The sequence below is a fragment of the Zootermopsis nevadensis genome, unplaced genomic scaffold (assembly GCF_977971745.1).
Source record: "Zootermopsis nevadensis isolate Lab colony 2312 unplaced genomic scaffold, Znev_1.0 Znev_ptg000001l, whole genome shotgun sequence".
In the NCBI taxonomy this organism is placed as follows: Eukaryota; Metazoa; Arthropoda; class Insecta; order Blattodea; family Termopsidae; genus Zootermopsis; species Zootermopsis nevadensis.
In genome coordinates, this window is record NW_028259133.1 from 4,454,087 (window position 1) to 4,472,852 (window position 18,766).

Below are 18,766 nucleotides of genomic sequence, written 5' to 3' on the forward strand. Positions count from 1 at the left end.
GGAGTGTCGCGCTGTATGGAGCAGAGACTTGGACACTCAGGAAGAAGGAACAGAAATACCTGGAGAGTTTTGAAATGTGGTGTTGGAGAAGAATAGAGAAGATCAGGTGGACGGATCGAGTGACCAACGAAGAAGTATTGAGGAGAGTCAACGAGCAAAGAAACATTCTGCAGGCGATTACACGAAGGAAAGCTAACTGGCTGGGACATATTATGAGAAGGAATGGATTACTGAGAGACTTCATCGAAGGCCAGGTTGAAGGAAAGCGAGGACTGGGAAGAAGACTGATACAGCTAACCTACGATCTTAAACAAGGAAAGAAGATGGAGCTCTTTTTGGGCAGAGCAATGGACCTGTCGTAAGACAGAACACTGAATAATAATAATATTAGATGTTGCTTATTTTAAATCGTATGTATGAACTGTGGCCATCACGGTTCCATAAAAATTGTGACGTGATGCGATATTTTCGCTGCCTGACTTCAAATCAGAATGTCATAATTAATTGTAAGCTGTAGTCATTTTTATGCTACAACCTTTTTCACATCATAGTTTTTTAATGACCGTCATTAAGTACACATAATAACGCCCTGGCAAGACTCGTACTCCCCACAATTAACCCTTGGAAGAAACAGCCATCGCTAGCATCTGTGCTCCAGTGTAGAAAGTTACAAATGCTTGCTGTGCCATGCACATCACTGGCAGTGCTTGATGACGGTTAGTTATCTGTGGTGTGCAGGGAAGGGATGGTTTTACGGTTAAAGTCTTGCGACACCGTGTATCATATTGGTGGGAAGACGTTATAGCTATCGAATGTTTATGAATTATTCGAAGTAATTTATAACAATGGAAATATTTTATAGTGCTCATGATAAAGAGACCAATGAGTTCTGGTAATAAAATGTGATGTAAGCCATAGTTCTTAAAATGGCCTAATTGCTGATCTGCAGATTGGTTACGTAAATCACAGGTTAAACTTCAGGAATGACCACAGTACAGATGCTGCAGTATCTTTCCAGAGCAATTCAACTGGATAATCTCAACAATCTGCTAGTTTGCGTGGATATACTAGCAGTTCAGTGGTTGTATTTGTGGTAGTCGTGTTGTTGGTTTCATTAATTTGGTTGTGCCCATGCAGTAAAGGACTGCAGTTTTTACGTTAAAATAATTAGAGAAGCTGTACCTTTTACATATGACCGAACCTTTACGCCAGCATGGCTGACAGAAAGCAGACGAAAGATGTCTTTGCCGTCTTATTTTTTTGTTTATTGTGGTATGTCGTTAGTTCCAGTAACAATGTTATTGGGAAGATGTTACTGAATGATTTTCCATATCCAATGACAGTGACTATGGTTCAATTAACATCCATCACATTATATTCTGGTCCATTTTTCAATATGTGGGGCGTGAGAAAATTTGTTGACATTAGTTGGGGTTATTATATGAAAGTGATTGTACCTCTTGCACTAGGTAAATTTCTTGCTTCTGTATCTTCGCATGTTAGTATTTGGAAAGTACCAGTTTCGTATGCTCATACAGGTAAGTGTAATTCATATAGTAAAAATTAAATGTTATGAATTCTTGTATATGCATCTTACATAGTTTATCTTTAATCTAGGGAGACTTTTAACATGCGCATTTTCAAGAAATATTTAAAAGAGGAAAAAAATTAACGATAACAAAATAAGGAATTTATATATGTGGATTATGATAGCTCTTGTCACATTGTCTGCAATTGGATGTGAAAGGGGACTGGCATGTGCATAATAAACACGCACACTTTATATAAATATGTATTTATTTGTTTTTTTTATTTTAGTGAAAGCTACGATGCCACTTTTTACTGTAGTTCTGTCAAGAATAATTCTGAGGGAAAAACAAACACTAACAGTAAGTACCAGTTATGTTCAATTAGAATTTTTCTTAATGTTGATATATACATGTCTTAATATTTTAACAATTTTTTCAGGTGTATTTATCTCTTATACCAATAATTACAGGAGTAGCGATTGCAACAGTGACAGAAATCTCCTTTGATTTGATTGGATTAATTAGTGCATTGATTGCAACTATGGGGTTTTCACTTCAGAATATATTCTCAAAAAAGGTCAGTCCTATTGAATATGAAATGTTAAAACATGAAATTCCATCAGTGATTAGTTACATATAAAATATTAAAAAAAAATATTGTACTGTTTGCAGGTGCTACATGATACAGGGATTCATCATCTTCGTTTGCTACACATTTTGGGTCGCTTAGCACTAATCATGTTTCTTCCTGTGTGGCTTGTAGTAGATCTACAAAATGTTATTCAACATCCAACGTTGGTATGTATGTGTGTGTGTACTGAACTTTACAGTATAATGACTACATGTACCTTCCTCTGAAGTTGAAGTTTATTTTAAGTTAGTCAGGGCTGTGGAGTCAGAGTCAATAAAAATGTACTGACTCCGATATAAAATCTTAAGAAAATACCATTATAACACTTTCACTACTGTGCGGCCTCGCACTTAGGGAGATTCAATGACGTGTTGAGCCACATGGTGTGGGAATAATGATTTGTAACTTTGGCTCCAGTACCTTAAGAATACAAACTGTCTACAAATCAACCGATTTCTGCAATAACCATTAGACGTTTATTAAAATATAGGTTATCAGTCTAAAAAGTAGCCAGATGATTCATGTGGTGGTGATGAAATCTCTTATGGTACCATTTACCATTTTAGTAGGTAGTAGACATTACAGTAACCATTTGATATTTATTTACTATATGGTGACCATTGGCCTTAAATAAAACCCATATCACTGACAGGTTTTGGGTAGGTAACAATTATTTGTCAAATTAGTAACTGTTAAACCTCAAATTCAGTGACATGTCTTCATCATCATGATTAGATTCCGTGGATCCCAGATCAAAATGTGGAACAAGTCTATATATAAAACCAAATACAGCACGCCCCTCTTTGCATCATCGTATTTTGTTCACTGACGAGACGCACATTACTCATGATGAAGTTAATAATACCAGAAACTCCCATTCTCATTTATGAGCCCATAACAGTCCGTGTGGAACAGTATAAAGTATATTCTGATATTATTTTTCTGTGAGCGTGTGAAGATGTGATCATGTGTCATCAGTGACATGTACGATGGATTTTTACAAACTGAACTGCAAGCCCTCTTATAGCATGCTCCTCTACAAAATACCGCTGGAGATATACTACCAGCATGAAGGGGAATCCCCACATTTCAGTACAAATATCATAAAGTATCTGATTGATTATTGGATTGGCTGTAGCAATATGCAGAATTGATCACTACAGTTACCAGATCTCACCCTGCTAAATTACCATGTGTGGTTTATGAACCCAAAGTTAGACACAAAAGAACTACTTCATTGAATTCTCGGTGCTATAAGAGATGTTAATAATGCTGCAGTTCTCTGTACAGTTATACATTTTTTTAGTCAAATCAGAATTTGCAGCCAAGGTGTTGGTGGCCATTTTGAAGTTACTGGCTACATAAACCGTATAATGTAATCTTTTTTCCTAGTTTGTTTATTATTATTTAGTGTTCTGTCTTACGACAGGTCCATTGCTCTGCCCAAAAAGAGCTCTCCAGTTTTCCCTATTCTCGGCTTCTCGTTTTAATTCCTGGAACGTCATCTTCTTTCCCTGTTTAAGATCGTCGGTTAGCTGTATCAATCTTCTTCCTAGTCCTCGCTTTCCTTCAACCTGGCCTTCGGTGATATCACTCAGTAATCCATTCCTTCTCATAATATGTCCCAGCCAGTTAGCTTTCCTTCGTGTAATCGCCTGCAGAATGTTTCTTTGCTGTAGTTTGTTTATTAAATACAATATAATTTTTGTTCCATTTTTTTGTCACTGTATGAGACTGTATAATTACATATTTTTTCCATAAATAACTTGTTCAAAGTGCAGTTGCATTTCATTGCTGTTAAGAATCAGGCCCATGTTTGTATGACTTCCGACCGGGAATGAGATTTTGAAGTATTTACATAAAGTCACTGGACATTGTGTATAATGCCATATTATAATATGGTCTTGGATGATGCACACTGAAATTAATAGTGTCTCATTGTAGTTCTGAAGAATGTACGATTGAGTACAGAGGAATGCGTAATATTCCAGTGTCTTGTGTTTATTAACTGGGTTATTTTCAAAGTGAACTTATCTTAAAAGAAATTTTGTTAAAGCAGAAGGACCTGTAATCTTCATTCTACATTCGTGATAAAAGGAGGTTTCATTGCCCATGTGTAATGCATTTTAAATTGGAGCTCTTTTTAACATTTAGTGTAATATGCAATAGTGTCATATGTGATGTTTGTTCGCAGGTATCTGGTGAAGACTATCGTATATTGGCTCTCCTGTTTCTTGATGGCGTTCTAAATTGGCTGCAAAATATTGTGGCTTTCAGTGTCCTATCTCTGGTAACGCCACTCACATATGCAGTTGCTAGTGCATCAAAACGAATATTTGTTATTGCTGTTTCATTATTTATGTTGGGGAATCCAGTTACAGGAGCAAACATCTTTGGGATGGCATTAGCAATATTTGGAGTTCTCTTCTACAACAAGGTATGTGATGGAAATACAGTTTTATAGTCTTAAGATGATATTTTTATGTGTGTTCATTTGTTCTAGTAACTATACGACTAATGTGTTTGGAGTAGAAAGAGTAGGAAATTAATATGAAATGTTTAACTGTTATTATCCCATTTCAATCACGAATTATAAAAGAAATGATAAGTTACAAATAGTTCTACCCATTACACACAGAAGAAAACTTATCACTTATTTGTAAACAACATAAATTCATTGACAGAGTAAAAGGAGAGTGTAATTAAGTATCTTGAAGGTTTCTGCTGTATCATTTCCTTATATTTTTATTTTGTGACAGGCAAAGTACGATGCTCGGCAGTCTCTAAAGCAGCAGGTCGTGCTGCCCTTTTCGCAGTCGTCGTGGCAGAACAAGACTGGTTATGTTATGTACCCAAGTTCTACACAGCACAGTATCATTGAGAAGAAAAGTCCGTACCCCACTTCCAACGGATTCTTAAATGGCGCCAGCCACACCATTAATAACATTACTAGTTTTGGTAATAATAAGAGTAAAAGTAACAAAACTGGAAGCTTATTGTTTGTATGATATAACAAGCTGATTTTGGAATAAGAATGAATTACTTGCATAAGAAAATCTCTTTTAGTGTGTTCTTAAGAAACCCAGTTTATTACCAAATGCCGGAAGAATTATTTACAAATTGGCCCAGATGTTTATGCATACACAAGAACTGTTGGTATAATACCTCAAAACAAAAAAGAAGAAGAAAAGTAATGTTGCATGTGCACCTGAGCACATACAACATGGCATGTGGAGTCAAGTGGTGACCCTCACACTCCTAAATACAGAAAATTCATGTTCAGAAGCTAGGTGTATTTAAACAAACAAATACTGTAGTGTATAACAGCCATTCTAAACAGGTCCCATTAAACTGAATAAGTATCATGTCTCAGTGACCTTATAACTTCCTTGACTGGACAGTCATGTCCATATTTTGACTGCTTTGTATTCATGTCTTCCAAATCACACCACTTGACATGAATTAAAGAAAATGCGGTAGATTTTTTAATTTATTATTCATGGAGGTTTATTCTCTTTTCTCTTTTGTAGTCTTTTGTATCAGTAAGTTTTCCACATTTTATTTATATCTTTCATTGTAATGAAAGTATCATTTCTACTTTCCAGAATATAAATATGCTTCTTAACATTTTACCATTTATAGAGTTTCCAGACGAGTGTATAGGAACGTTATAGTTTGTTCTTGATGCACTCCAAATCGATGATCATATAAAATTGATTACAAAATTTGTTGTGTATGTATGGTGTTCAGGAGTTTAAGTGTATTCATTACCGGATTGAAATTTTGACGTGGAAGGTACACCAATGTCATGGAGTTCACAACAGTTCCACCTTAACGTGGACATTTCCTTCCCAGTGGAATGGATTAAATACTTTGGAAATATCAAATGATAAAGAATAAAGACTTGAAGAACAGGGACACATTAGAGGTGGGAGAAATTTTTATGTATGTCACATATTCTCTGAAATATACTTGCACATAACTGAAAGTGGTGTAGGTCTTCGTGTAAATTGTCCATTATTCTTATCTGTTTTAGCCAAAAATGGATTGTGTCAACAAATTTGAGTTGAACTCTGCAATATCAGATTGCACAAAATTCTGCTCGATGGTTCTCGAGTTGTGTATGACAGTTGAACAGACAGACATAGCAAAACTAACGCACATTTTTGCAGTTTTGTTGCAAATGTGCATGAAACAGTTTTTAACTGTGTTCTGACCTAAATATGCATAGACAAAAATTACAAATGGTGCAGATCATTACAAAAGAACCATGCTTTCACATCCCCGAGGAGTGTCTATCAAACTTTATTTTCAAAACAGAATTTCCCTCAAATCCAAAATTATTATTTCGTATTGTTGAACAAACCGCCATGGTGGTCTAGTGGTTAGAACGCTGGCCTTGTAATCCTGGGGTCTCGGGTTCGATTCCCGGCGGTGCCCGAATTTATAACTTGTTTGGGCAAGGCCGTGGTCTAGGCAACACGGAGTTTTCCTCCGGGAGCTTCCCCGGTTTCTCCGTGGCATCCCAACAATTACTCCATTCACACACAGAAGAAGGCAATGGCAAACCACTTCTGGATCTGAACAGGTCCCAGTCCGAGAAAAGGATGGAAGGATCCTGTTCATATGGACCTGTCGTCAGACAGAACACTAAATAAATAATATTGTTGAACAATCCCTTACATGCGACACACTGGCCAAATGAAATAAATACTGCTTCATAGTTGAGTATGTTCACTTAATTTTTAAGAAATTTGAAGGGAGCCGTGTGTTGTTGCTGATGGAGTGTCTTCTTTACATGTACTAGGCTGCAATTGTGTTCACAAATATAATTGCATGATATTTCCCTGCTGCTGATTATATTGCCAGTGTCAATACATAAAAATGCACCTGGTATCATCATGAGTCTAGCAGAAGGACCTTTCACTCTTTTTCTCATTGTATGTAGAATAGCATACGGAACAGAATTTGTATAATTTTCAAGTGTTGTCCACTGGAGTATTAAATTAAAGTTTTTGTAAGACTTTAGTTCTTATTGTGAGTTTACACTTTCAGATACTATAGATCTGAGCATGATGTAGGCAATCGATCATCTCTAGCTATCATATCTCATTATACATTGATGTTTTATATATGGGAGTTTTAAATATTATACTCTGATAAAAACTTTTCTAAAGACTTATGGTGCACCAGCAACATAAGTGCTGTTTCATTTGAATTATGTCTGTACATAGCGATGAACCAGCGTAGCTCAGTCAGTATAGTGACTGGCTATGGACTGGATCGACTGGGGTTCGATCCCCGACGAGGGCAGATTTTCCTGTAGCTTCTGCTTTCAGACTAGCTCTGGGGCCCACCCAGTCTCCTATCTGATGGGTACCGGGGTCCTTTCCTGGGGGTAAAGTGCGATGGGCGTGATGCTGACCACTCACCCCCACCTAGTTTCGAGATTAAGAATGAGTAGGACTACCACACCCCACAAGTGCCTACATGGCGTATAGTGGGACAGCTTTACTTTCACCTTTACTGTATGTAGACAGTAAACAGTATTTATGTAAATATACATTTTCTTTAAAATTATGTAAAGCAGGGAATCTCAAACTGAGGGACATGACTCCATTTATTTAAAATAGTCAGTTAGTGCAGTTATGTGAGATTTCAGGTTCTCATGGCAGTAAGTTTGAAGATGACTGCTGGGATGTTGCACTGTGTTATGTGGTAAACTACCAGACCTCGTGGCACACTGACACAGAAGGCAACGGACTTCATGCTTGCTGCCATGAGAACCTCAGATCTCACTAAGATTTATTTAAATAACATTTGAGAAGAAGCTGAGTACTTAGTACCTAACTTCAAGGTGGGGACAGTAATATTCTTCAGTTTAGTGATAAAATCATTAATAAAATTTAATTTTGGCAGAGAGAAATGGAAGATGAAATTGTGGACATGTTTCCTAATGTGATGTTTTTGGAATATTTTTATTCCCTTGGAATTACTTTCCCAGTCTTGAAGACCATGACGGTTTAGGGAACGTGTGAATGCTGAACTGAAAGTGGAGATCTTCGCTGCTACCAATGAGGAGCAGTTCATTGATATATCTTCTGACACCTCTGAAAATGAAATTTCCCAAACTTAGTAAGCTAAGTACAAATAATTAAATGAGAGCGCTATGCAAATACTGATTTCATTCACAAAATCCTACTTGTATTGATCTGGGTTTTCAACAGTTGTTAAGTACTAAGCAAGCTCGTCATTTACGTTTAAAATTGTTTGACGGCTTTAAATTTTTTAACTTTTCTTTTTTTCTTTTCTTTCTTTATTTATGAAACAGTTTTAAATTTTGTAAATGTGCATCATTGTTTTTTTTACAAATATTTAATTTTAATGATATAAACAGGTAACTGTGCTTTATTTATTATGTACCTAATCCTAATGAAATCAGTAGCTTTTGTCACAGGCAATGATATGTAAATTTACGTATTATATTAAGGAGTCACAGTATTACAAGTTTGAGATCCCGTGATGTACAGGATTGAAAAGTATTTTTGTACTTAAATATAAATACCAGAAGTGTCCATTGTAAATGTCACTGTATTTAAAGTAATATAAACAAAATGTAATCATTAAAATCTGCAACATGCATATGAAATAAATTATGAATAATGTATGCTCCATTATTCACACATCCAAATCTTCATCAGTAGCATGTTTTATTAGTAAGAAATAATTGTGAATCCTCTATTTAATTATGAACAGTGTCACTTTTGGGGCACTAAAGAAAAAGACATCAATAGGATCAAAGCTTCTGAGGTGGAATGTTAATGCAAAGTGAAGTAATCCTGGTATTTTAGTTCAGCATTGTGTTGTGTTAGGAAATATGCAATAATATTACTCAGCCTGACGTAGTGCAAAGTAATTTTACGTGTACCTAGTAACAGGAAGAAATCAACAAGAAATTGTTTGGAGGGGTAGGGGTAAGAGACCTTCTCAGAATTGGTATGTGGGAATGCTGGACGGACACCAGATGAGTGGAATACTGCACAAGTCAAACATCTATAAGAAAGACAATAGAAATGTATGTAGCAATTATACAGATGGATCCTTTTTTGAAAATGACGTTAATTATAGTGTCATGCGACAGTATGCCCATAGCTTAACTACGTGCTCTTGGGATCATTTTGGGCCGAAAAGTTCAAATAAACGTGGGTCCAATCTGCAACAGTTTGTCGAGAAAATTCTCCGCATTCACTATGCACTGAAAAAAGAAACATAGCCTTATCAGATAATTGTTCAGTCGCTATATCTGGCATCCTTTCAGTTTTTGAATTAATCTACACAACGTTTGTTGGAAATATTTTTTGTTCCAGTGAGTGGCAATGAGTTGCGCTCGAGATGTGTGCAGAAACAAATGCAGTTCTTCATGCAGAATGACTGTCATTGTTGTCCTATTGAAGCCAAAATTGGAATATTTCATAGATTTTAGTACAATTCTTGAAGAAAAAATTGAATGTTCTAAAGTTGTTACATGCAGACAAACAGATGTGCTGAAACTAATGGGCGCATTTTTACTACTTCATTGAGTTTGCACCTTAGAAGTATACAATTATTTTACAGATCGTCACATTGAAAAATGTTTATTTCATGTTTACAGATTCAAACATTTATAGAAATATAATTGAACCATTTATGTTTATGTTAAGAGCATGTTTTTACATCTAATACCAATAATAGCATATATTTAATAGCATTCCCGATATTGTAACAGTGATACAGTGCTTAAATATATTTTGAATTCTCATTATCTAGCCAATTCTGAAAAGTGGGGCTGGACCGTTTGATTCGTCTGATACAAATGTTGTTTGTCCTGACTGTTCTGTCCTTAATGTATCCTGCTAAACAGATACACATGTTTGGACTTGTACAGATTGCGTTCACACATTTATTTTCACATTTTGGTATACATCTACTGCCCTTAATATCTGCAAGATCTTTCTCATATCCTGATTTGCAGGTGCACGTGTTTGGTAACGTGCAATCGCCATTTATACAGCCGTCTGTGCAAATAGGTGCACATACGTTGCTAGAGTTGGCTACTTTGGCATAACCTTGAAGACAGGTACATGTATTTGCTGCTGTACAGGTGGCATTTATGCACCCTCCAGGACAGTGTGGGATGCATCTGTTACCTTCAAGTATTTGAGGATCTTTGGCATACCCAAGGTGACAGGTACAGATGTTGGGGCCTGTACAGTCGCCATTAGAACAACCCCCAGTGCACGTAGGAACACACGTGTTTCCGGTTTTGTTGTTGGGGTCTCTGGTGTAGCCAGAATGACAGGTACAGACATTGGGAGCCGTGCACTCCCCATTAAGGCATCCATTCTTACAAACAGGAAGACATGTTTTATTACTACCGCCAGGGGTCATGCGGTATCCCACGTGGCATGTGCAAGTGTTGGGCGATGTACAGTCGGCGTTGATGCAAGGTGTTTTGCAAGTCGGTGAACATTTCTTAGTTGCATTGTTCTTGACGTAACCTGAAGAACAAGGATGTGTTAGAAATAAGAACTCAATTAATTTTAACCATAACATTCATGTGTTGTACAATGCTGCGAAGTGAAACGAATGCTTTCTCTCAGAATACAAGATTCTGGTCATAAGAGTGACATCGTCAGACTTGATATTGGAATGTTCCGTTCTTCGGATTCAGTGCTTAGAATTCTAATACAACGTTGTTACTGGAGGATAATTGTCTATAAATAGATATAGTTTCTTTTCCCTTTTATAACAGAAAAAAATTCGTATTTTGAATGTTGTATTTGATTTAAAAAACATGTTCCTTTTTAAATTTCTTTGTCTTAATCCTCGTGTCGTGTAAACGAAGTATGCGAGTGAATATTAATGAACGTTCGTTGGGACGTGGAGTATTTTGTCAAAATTTGTGGTTTAGAACACTTTCAGGAAATAATCACTGCTTGTGCATAGTTAGGCTGACATCGGATGCTGTGCCTGTTTGCCGAGCGACAAACGGCTTCTATATTGAGCTCTATTAAAAACTATTTGTAAACTGGGGCGTTTCTTTCAAGTTCATAACAAGGGGATCACATTGCATTCATTCGTTTTCGAGATCTCTGTGTGATATTTATTTTTAAAACGAGTACATTTAGTCGGATACATTAAAGTTATTACAATGAAGAAATGCGTTACCATTCCATAAAAGATAAAATCCTCCAACTAAGTATCAAGGTGGTGTTGTATTATAAAATTGCACCGGGATAGACATGCTATGTCACAATGAAAATATTCGTATTTCAATTTCGCATATCGATTATACGAGTGTTAACAGTTATCGATAAGCAAGCTCCGAAACGATTATTACTTTCTGATTCATACAGGATTTGAAACAGATGAGGTAACAAATTTACACGTGTGGTTAATGAATTATATTAAGTGAGTGGTATGCGAGTTATTTAATTAATATAATGCCTTAAAGAAATCACATATAAAATTAAAAGACTGAAATTAAGAGTTGTAGTAATGAGAATGTTGATTATTTTCAATCGTACTGTTTTGCTTCGAGACAAGATGGATGATACTGGTTGAAGTGATTATTTGTGTGGCTAATAGTTGATATAAATTCGAGGTCAGCTGAATGAAGCTGTTTTCGTGACTAATAAAATCTGTCAGCAGTCAGCACCTTCAAGTAAGCTTTCAGTTCTGAAACAAACTCCCCTAGAAAATCGAGACTTTGTTATATTCAGTAATAAGTTCATCGAAGACTAACCTGTGTGACAAGTGCAGACGTTCGGCGCTGTGCAGTCGCCATGGAGACAACCCTGCGGGCAGCGAGGTACGCATATGTTGTAGTGTGGGTTCTTTTTCCTGTAACCCTGGTGACAGGTGCATTTGTTGGGAGCTATACAGTCCCCGTTCAGACAGCCGCCAGAACAAGCTGGAATACAACTGTAATGCAGATGGTCGGATCAGTGGTTTTCCTTCCTTTACCAGAGAGAAATATATTGATTGATTGTTTTTTGAAAATTCACATACATATACACATTACACGTGCAAGGCTATGTGTGTATTTATGCACGATACACGTAGAAAAAATTAAACCATACACGTATGATTTAAATGCAATCTTTACATTTTACAGAATAATATAATGTTTGAAGCGAGGTATTGACTGATTCTCTGATTGATCAAACACTCAAACATTATTTTTGTTATGATGACATAAATGAAACCGTTTCTTGCCCCGAAAACTAACAAGATGGTGTCGAAATTAGTGCAAAACTGTTATGCAACACACACCTATATCAGATATTGTAGTAGAATCGCTTTCTGGAACAACGAAGAACATTTATGAAACTGTAAAACTGTCGCTCACTGTACCTGCCATAGAGGTCCTCGATGTAACCGGGGTTGCATGTACAAATGTTGGGCTCCGTGCAGTTACCGTTGACGCAGCCGCTCTGACACACCGGAACGCAAATCTTCCCAACTCGCGAGAAGCCAGCGTTGCACGTACAAGAATTATTTGCTGTAAAACAGTAGCGTCTCAGACGATTACGTATTTATAAAAAATTACCTGGGCCAAACAATGACACTACCCTTTTGGTCACTCCTGATAAAATCATCGAAAGTTTTTGTTTTACTCATAGAGCGCACCACTGATCAGTTCGGGCGTGCAAACAGATGACGACAGCATTTGCAGTTGGGATCATTGACAGTATGGGTCGAGAGTTGTTAAGTGTAAAGGTTTGATTGAATGCGTGCTACCGTAACTTCTAATGTTCCGGTAAGTAAATTTTGAGTAATACTTAACATAACGTAAGTGTGTGTACTTCTGAGTGATGTAGCTCCGTTTTACTGGTTCTTGTCTGAAAGGTTTTGGTCAACAAAAATTCAAATAAGTGCAGAGCACCGACCAGTGGCAAAGGATGTGGACTTTTAGCAGTCTTGCTGAATATATTCTTACCACGGAAACGTTTGTAATGAGTGGAGATAAACAGCATGGCATGTGAAACCTTCGTAAAGTGACTTGGACATTTCTCGATGTGGGCCACAAGCCTCCAGGGCGCGTACTTATGATTTTTGATGGGGTAGCGTCGTATCTTGATGCCAGTATCATCTCTGCTACTGAAGGATATGCCATCGTATGGATCACAACCGATGAGTAAGATTGTTTTTAGATCGTTCACAAATCACTATGATGATAAATTGTAGTTAACGGCAACTAGCTAAATAAACGCAGATTTGGCACCTATTCTCCAGTATTTTGGGAAAGTTAGATACTCCGGAAAAACTTAACAGCTTTTCCAGCGACTAAAATATAATCCTTTGGTCCGAATGTGATACCTGGCGAGGCATTAGCTCCCGCAGTATCAACAGCGATCACAAGAAATCTAAGGCAGATTTAAACGAAAAATATCTGTTTCAGGGAAAATATCTTGTAGTTCAATGAAGAATTCCAGAATTTATGAAGGTTCAGATTCTACCGATAAAAGCATGAATTTTCACGACGTGATAGATGAAGCGTTTGATTCGGACTCTCTAGAACTTTCTACTACAGTTCACAGATCAGGAGAAAATCCCTACTAGGAATTCGATATACGCGCATGCGCGACATTTCGCGGTGAGTGACGACCCATCCTAAAAGCATTCGTTCCACAACCACTGAACGAACAACAGACGACAGGCTTTCATGTGTTCTAATGGGTACAGCTTTAAGATTAACTCACAGTGGCACAGCGATTTAATCTAGAATATTATCGCAACACCCACAGAACACATTAGAAGTGCACTCACTACACGCTACTCTTAACTGCTTGATGTTTTCAGTCTGTGTGTAGTAGCGTAAAACTCTGACGTATTACACTTCCCACCAATAGCAGCCCTCTAGTCCACCAGACAGTAAACATTCCCCCCGCACCGAACCAGAAACGACTTCCCCCAGCAGGGTTTTTCTCGTCATCTGTGGACAGTACATCCTTTTATCAACGACAGAGATCACTAAATGTTCGCAGAAAAGGGAAAGAACGCAAGGACACGTGTACAGAGCGCTGAAAATAGTGCGTGCAATCTCTTTTTCCAGGAAAGTCAGAAAATCCTAAGAAATAGGTAGAAGGAACATACGTATGGGAAAGACAACTCACAAAACCTCAGAATGCAAAACAACTGCGATCCTAGGAAAACTGCGAAGTCTGATAAAAGCAATCCAAAGGCCGAGAATGATTTTGCCCCGTGCCAACCCAATAAATCAACTATCTGACCTGACGACGTGTTACTTGAATGAACAACAGAGAATCTGGTGGTCTAGTTCACTGTGCTGGTAAGTACCTGCACAGACCCCGTTGAGACATCCGCAGGGACACTCCAGCACGCAGTTTCCGCTTCTGTCGAGCGTGTAACCGCCATGACAAGTGCAGTTGTTGGGAGCTGTACACACACCGTTGGCGCATGCGCTGTCACACTGAGCAACACACCTGCCGAACACGTCCTTCAGATAGCCTCGGCAGCAGAACGTCTCTGTTCGGAACTCTGTCTGTGAAACGAACGGCAATGTTAACATTTTTCTTTGGCGGGTTATGAGAGTGTCATCTGAATTTGCCACTGTCCAGTTGCAGACTTGTATTGTGACATATTTCACAGATAATTCGCAATTGCATGTTTTTATATCAAGAGTAAAAATTGCATTTGTAAATTTCTGTTTTGTATGTTACAAAAAGTGGGATGAAACATGGCGGTGGTTATGTGATGGTGGTAATTACAGAAATTCTGAGGTTTCTTTGTACTAAATTTTACGTCACAATTGGTAGTTTAGGAGTAATGACGAATCTCCAGTGTAAAAAGTTTGCTCGTGTAAAACAATTTAACACACAGTGAGTCTAATATGCAGTGAGTTTCAAACTAGAAATTTAGAGGACGCGATGTGATATGTTTTTGTTTTATCAACAATGCGTAAAGATAAATATGGGCTATTTTCGTGTATAATAAGAGCTTTATAACCGTTAATAGTAAAACCATACAGATTTTGTATTGAAACCAACAACATTTAAGAACGCACAGAGATTCTGTTGTTAAATTTTCAGGGCAAGATGTAACTGCTGTCTTAATCTGCTTCAACATACCGTGTTAGTTTGGTTTCCAGAAACACTCGACGCGCTCGTATTCCCACTGGTGTTTGTAATCCTGTCAAAACAGAGAAACAACACTGATACAAATACAGGTTATAAAATAAATGCAATTTAAAAAAAATATTTATTTTGTTTAAAATAAATATATTTCGATGCATAGGTTATGTTATTCGGCTTTTTAAGTTCCCGAATGCAAGGAATACATTGCCATGATATTTTAATAAATTGTGAGATTTGAGGTTTTGATGACGATGATTATGTTGTTTTGGGTTTTGGAATTCGGTCTTGAGCCGTAAGAAAGACGTATTCTGGTACGGAATTCACTTTCCGAACTTGTTAATAAATTGTCCACGGCGCCCGGCAGGTCATTAACAAAGGATGAGGATTAGTGCAAACTGTGTGTATTAAAAGACTGAGAATCCCAGAAGCAGTTGAAAGAGTACAGATAATTTAGACAGTTGTTGCAGTAAGTGTAAGTAAGCTGGTCACATGGCACGAACCAAATTAGTCAACCAAACTTGGAAATCTCTTCTCCATTTCGATTCGTGAGGAAGTTAGACGTTAATTATATAAACCTGGTTGTTCTACGTAAATGTTCTTTGTCGATACTTTTATTTAGACATTGCCTGCTTTATTTAAGTCGTATTTTTATGGCGTTGTTACAATTCGGCCTAATTGAAAGACGTCTGGTGCGCGGCTTCCTTGCTGTTGAAACATTTACCCATCCCGAGCCCCTCAGTGGCCATTCTTACATGTTCGCAATACGTGCCTTTGCTTTGTTTTTAGATTGCACAGACTCAGAACAGTTATAAGAAGGCAAGACAGTCAACAATCCGTGTTTCACTATGCCATATTTTGGTCTAACTAAGGGCCGGATCGCTAAAACTGAAATTCGTGTAGACATCGTGTATTGTGACCGTGTATTACGTGTTATTGCGCTACAGTTGCCCCATCTGACGCGCAGTTGGGTGACTAACTATAGCGTATTAGTAGACGCGTACTTGCTTAGGCATTCCCGATCTATAGCGAACTAACACGAACACTCACGAATAAATAAAATCTGTACTTAAAATGTGCGACAGTCACTTGTTACTACAATTTAGTCATTTCTCTTTGATGTTGTGCGCCACGAACATCGTTGTTCTGCAGATAAACATGAAATACTAGCATCAAACGGTAGTCAACTAGGTGTTTAGTGAAACTAGAATACAACGACCTAGGTTTCTAAGCGATTTAACTGTGTGTAGCCTTTTGAAATGTACGCAGATGTCAAATTCGTGTGTTCGTCTCTTATTGCAATGATTATTTCGAAATATTGGCAAGGTCACGTGAGGCTGTTCGTTAAAGAAGACCTGAACATTGGCTTCATGGCTGGATCTTGCATCATGACAACGCTCCAGCTTATGAAGCTTGTCGTGGTTTACTCGGTCTTTACTTACGGAATCTGTTCTGTGCCGCATACACCTGTCTGGTTCTGCGGTGATTGCGAATGGTTTAGGGCGACAATCACCCTGGACATCACGTTCACCATGCTCAGGTTGTGGCCAACACCCACTGCCTAGAAATAGCCATCAAATTACTTTTGGTTGAAACTATAAATAACAACCAATGGATCTGGCTCCAGGCGTATCGTCTGGAAAACTTATTAACGCGAAAATGTACCGCTAGATGGAGCATTGCGCGTGGCGATTGTCTGTTGTCCCTTATTCAACCGCATATGCTAGTTACACAGCGCTGAATAACAAGATGATGTGAACGATTGATTGGAGAAGATGTGGTATTTTGTGGTCCTGGTCTACTTTAAGGTAATATCCCTGAATTTACGTGGAAGAACGGAAGGTAACTACGAGAAACCTCCGTCGTAACAGCCGGTTTCCGGGCTGAGATTCGAAAGCTGTTGCTTTTGAATAAAAAAACAGGATTACCAACTTACATAGAATGAAAATATATTAACTGTCATTTGACGCCGAAACTCATATATTTCGGGATTCTGAAGTGTTTTAATGAGTAGAAATATATAATTTCACTAGGTAAAACTCCATGAAGGAAAGTCATCCCTTGACAGTTGTCATTTATGACACCGGAAGATTGTATTCACAAAAGACGTCAACAAACCTTGTCCTGAACCAGATAATTCAGTCCGTCGCTACACCTTTTTTAAGAATCACTACAAAACAGTCTCGTTATATTTATGTCTCGTAAGTTGACAAACATTGTTCTGCCGAGGGCTACATTTCAAGTGGATCACTGTGTTACTGATGTTACCTGAGGGTCCGACCTCGGGGGAGGACAGACAACGCTGTGCTGCAGTCCACTGCTGATGATTCTGGCAGATGTAACGTTACTAACTGCAGATGTAACGTTATTAGTTACACCGTTTCTATTGGTGATTTTGCTCACGAAGCGGTTTAGCCCATTGACGATGTTGGAACCGAACCCTGCAGAGGCGACAGTGTCATTATTACCCGGCTGATTGACAGCAGCCTGCGATGTCAGGAGAACAGCGAGGAACGCGATCACTTGGGACGACGTCATCTCAGATGCTGACTCTGTGAAACACTGAGTTCTTCCGGGGTTGTCTTTGAGGATAATTATTTTATCTTATTTGAATGCTGAGTATTAAAAGGACGTACGTACGAGGTGCGATCGGAAGGTTTACAGACTGCGCGTATAAAAACCCGTACACTTATCTCAGGTATTAAATTCATCCATCACCCTCGAAGTAGTTCCCCTGGGAGTGAACACAACGATCCCAGCGCCGCTGCCAAGCCTGGAAGCATCCCTGGAAATCTTTCTTTGTCAACCTGTCAAGCACCATCTCGTATTGTAATATCGTGCATTACGCTAGGCATAAAACGCATAATGATGAGAGGTACTGTCTGGTACTAGAAATAAAATATAAATTTTATTAAGGTTTATAAATTTCAATTGAAACGTTTCTCGGTTTGATATTTAATAAATACAAGTAAGAGATTTTTTTTTTCCTAGCTCTTTACCGTGTTGGATTAGTTTTATAACAAAGATTCGTGTCTGGAACAAATGAAAATAAAGCCAATGTGGTTTGTAATAGACGCATTTGGAGAACATGGAACTCCATTGAAGAACATCTTTGTGGTTCTACTCGCGTTAGAAATGTATGTGGTATAATGTATCGGCGCTATAATTTACGTGGATCAAAATCCTGTGGTACATATGCCGCTCTTATACTAGCCGCTGTACTTTTCCCACCCGGATGTAACTGTAATGACACCCACTGCTCTGTGATTATATTATCCAGCATAGAGCGGACGTGGAAACACTCACAGTCTTCGTGCAAAACACTTTTGCTGATTATCTTATTCCTGCAGCGTAAGATCCAATTATTTTATCTGCTATGAAGGTTTGAGTGACAAAAGAATTGCGTTCTAAAGTCGGAGGTGTTGGGGGGAGGAGGGCTACTGCAGTTTTTTCAAAAAAAAGGGACGTAA

General features: G+C 38.0%; 2 protein-coding genes and 1 long non-coding RNA gene across 3 annotated transcripts in view; 2 read left to right on the plus strand and 1 right to left on the minus strand.

Moving 5' to 3' along the window:
- Nucleotides 1-711: 711 nt before the first annotated feature.
- LOC110827299 (solute carrier family 35 member E1 homolog) lies at nucleotides 712-8,825 on the plus strand. The gene is made up of 6 exons (XM_022058846.2): nucleotides 712-1,538; nucleotides 1,819-1,889; nucleotides 1,969-2,106; nucleotides 2,202-2,327; nucleotides 4,355-4,597; nucleotides 4,920-8,825. Exons 1-6 carry the CDS (start codon nucleotides 1,214-1,216, stop codon nucleotides 5,166-5,168), a joined length of 1,152 nt encoding a protein of 383 aa, XP_021914538.1. The 5' UTR covers nucleotides 712-1,213; the 3' UTR covers nucleotides 5,169-8,825.
- A 953-nt stretch (nucleotides 8,826-9,778) lies between these two features.
- Nucleotides 9,779-17,870, minus strand: LOC110827298 (uncharacterized). The gene is made up of 7 exons (XM_022058845.2): nucleotides 17,565-17,870; nucleotides 16,739-16,857; nucleotides 15,294-15,354; nucleotides 14,503-14,707; nucleotides 12,556-12,703; nucleotides 11,945-12,123; nucleotides 9,779-10,697 (listed from the first exon to the last, which is right to left on the minus strand). Exons 1-7 carry the CDS (start codon nucleotides 17,832-17,834, stop codon nucleotides 9,937-9,939), a joined length of 1,743 nt encoding a protein of 580 aa, XP_021914537.1. The 5' UTR covers nucleotides 17,835-17,870; the 3' UTR covers nucleotides 9,779-9,936.
- LOC147875166 (uncharacterized) overlaps nucleotides 12,838-18,766 on the plus strand; it is an 81,076-nt gene continuing 75,147 nt past the window's right edge. The window contains exon 1 of the long non-coding RNA XR_015536417.1: nucleotides 12,838-12,961. This is a non-coding gene — a long non-coding RNA (uncharacterized LOC147875166). The remainder of the gene's footprint in view (nucleotides 12,962-18,766) is intronic.

Coding starts and splice junctions, on each gene's coding strand:
- LOC110827298 (XM_022058845.2), bottom strand. CDS start 17,834: ATGACGTCGTCCCAAGTGATCGCGTTCCTCGCTGTTCTCCTGACATCG. Junction 16,858..17,564: donor CCCCGAGGTCGGACCCTCAG/GTAACATCAGTA, acceptor GGCTATTTCTAG/GCAGTGGGTGTTGGCCACAA. Junction 12,124..12,555: donor ATCGAGGACCTCTATGGCAG/GTACAGTGAGCG, acceptor TCTGCATTACAG/TTGTATTCCAGCTTGTTCTG.
- LOC110827299 (XM_022058846.2), top strand. CDS start 1,214: ATGGCTGACAGAAAGCAGACGAAAGATGTCTTTGCCGTCTTATTTTTT. Junction 1,539..1,818: donor AGTTTCGTATGCTCATACAG/GTAAGTGTAATT, acceptor TTTTTATTTTAG/TGAAAGCTACGATGCCACTT. Junction 2,328..4,354: donor TTATTCAACATCCAACGTTG/GTATGTATGTGT, acceptor GTTTGTTCGCAG/GTATCTGGTGAAGACTATCG.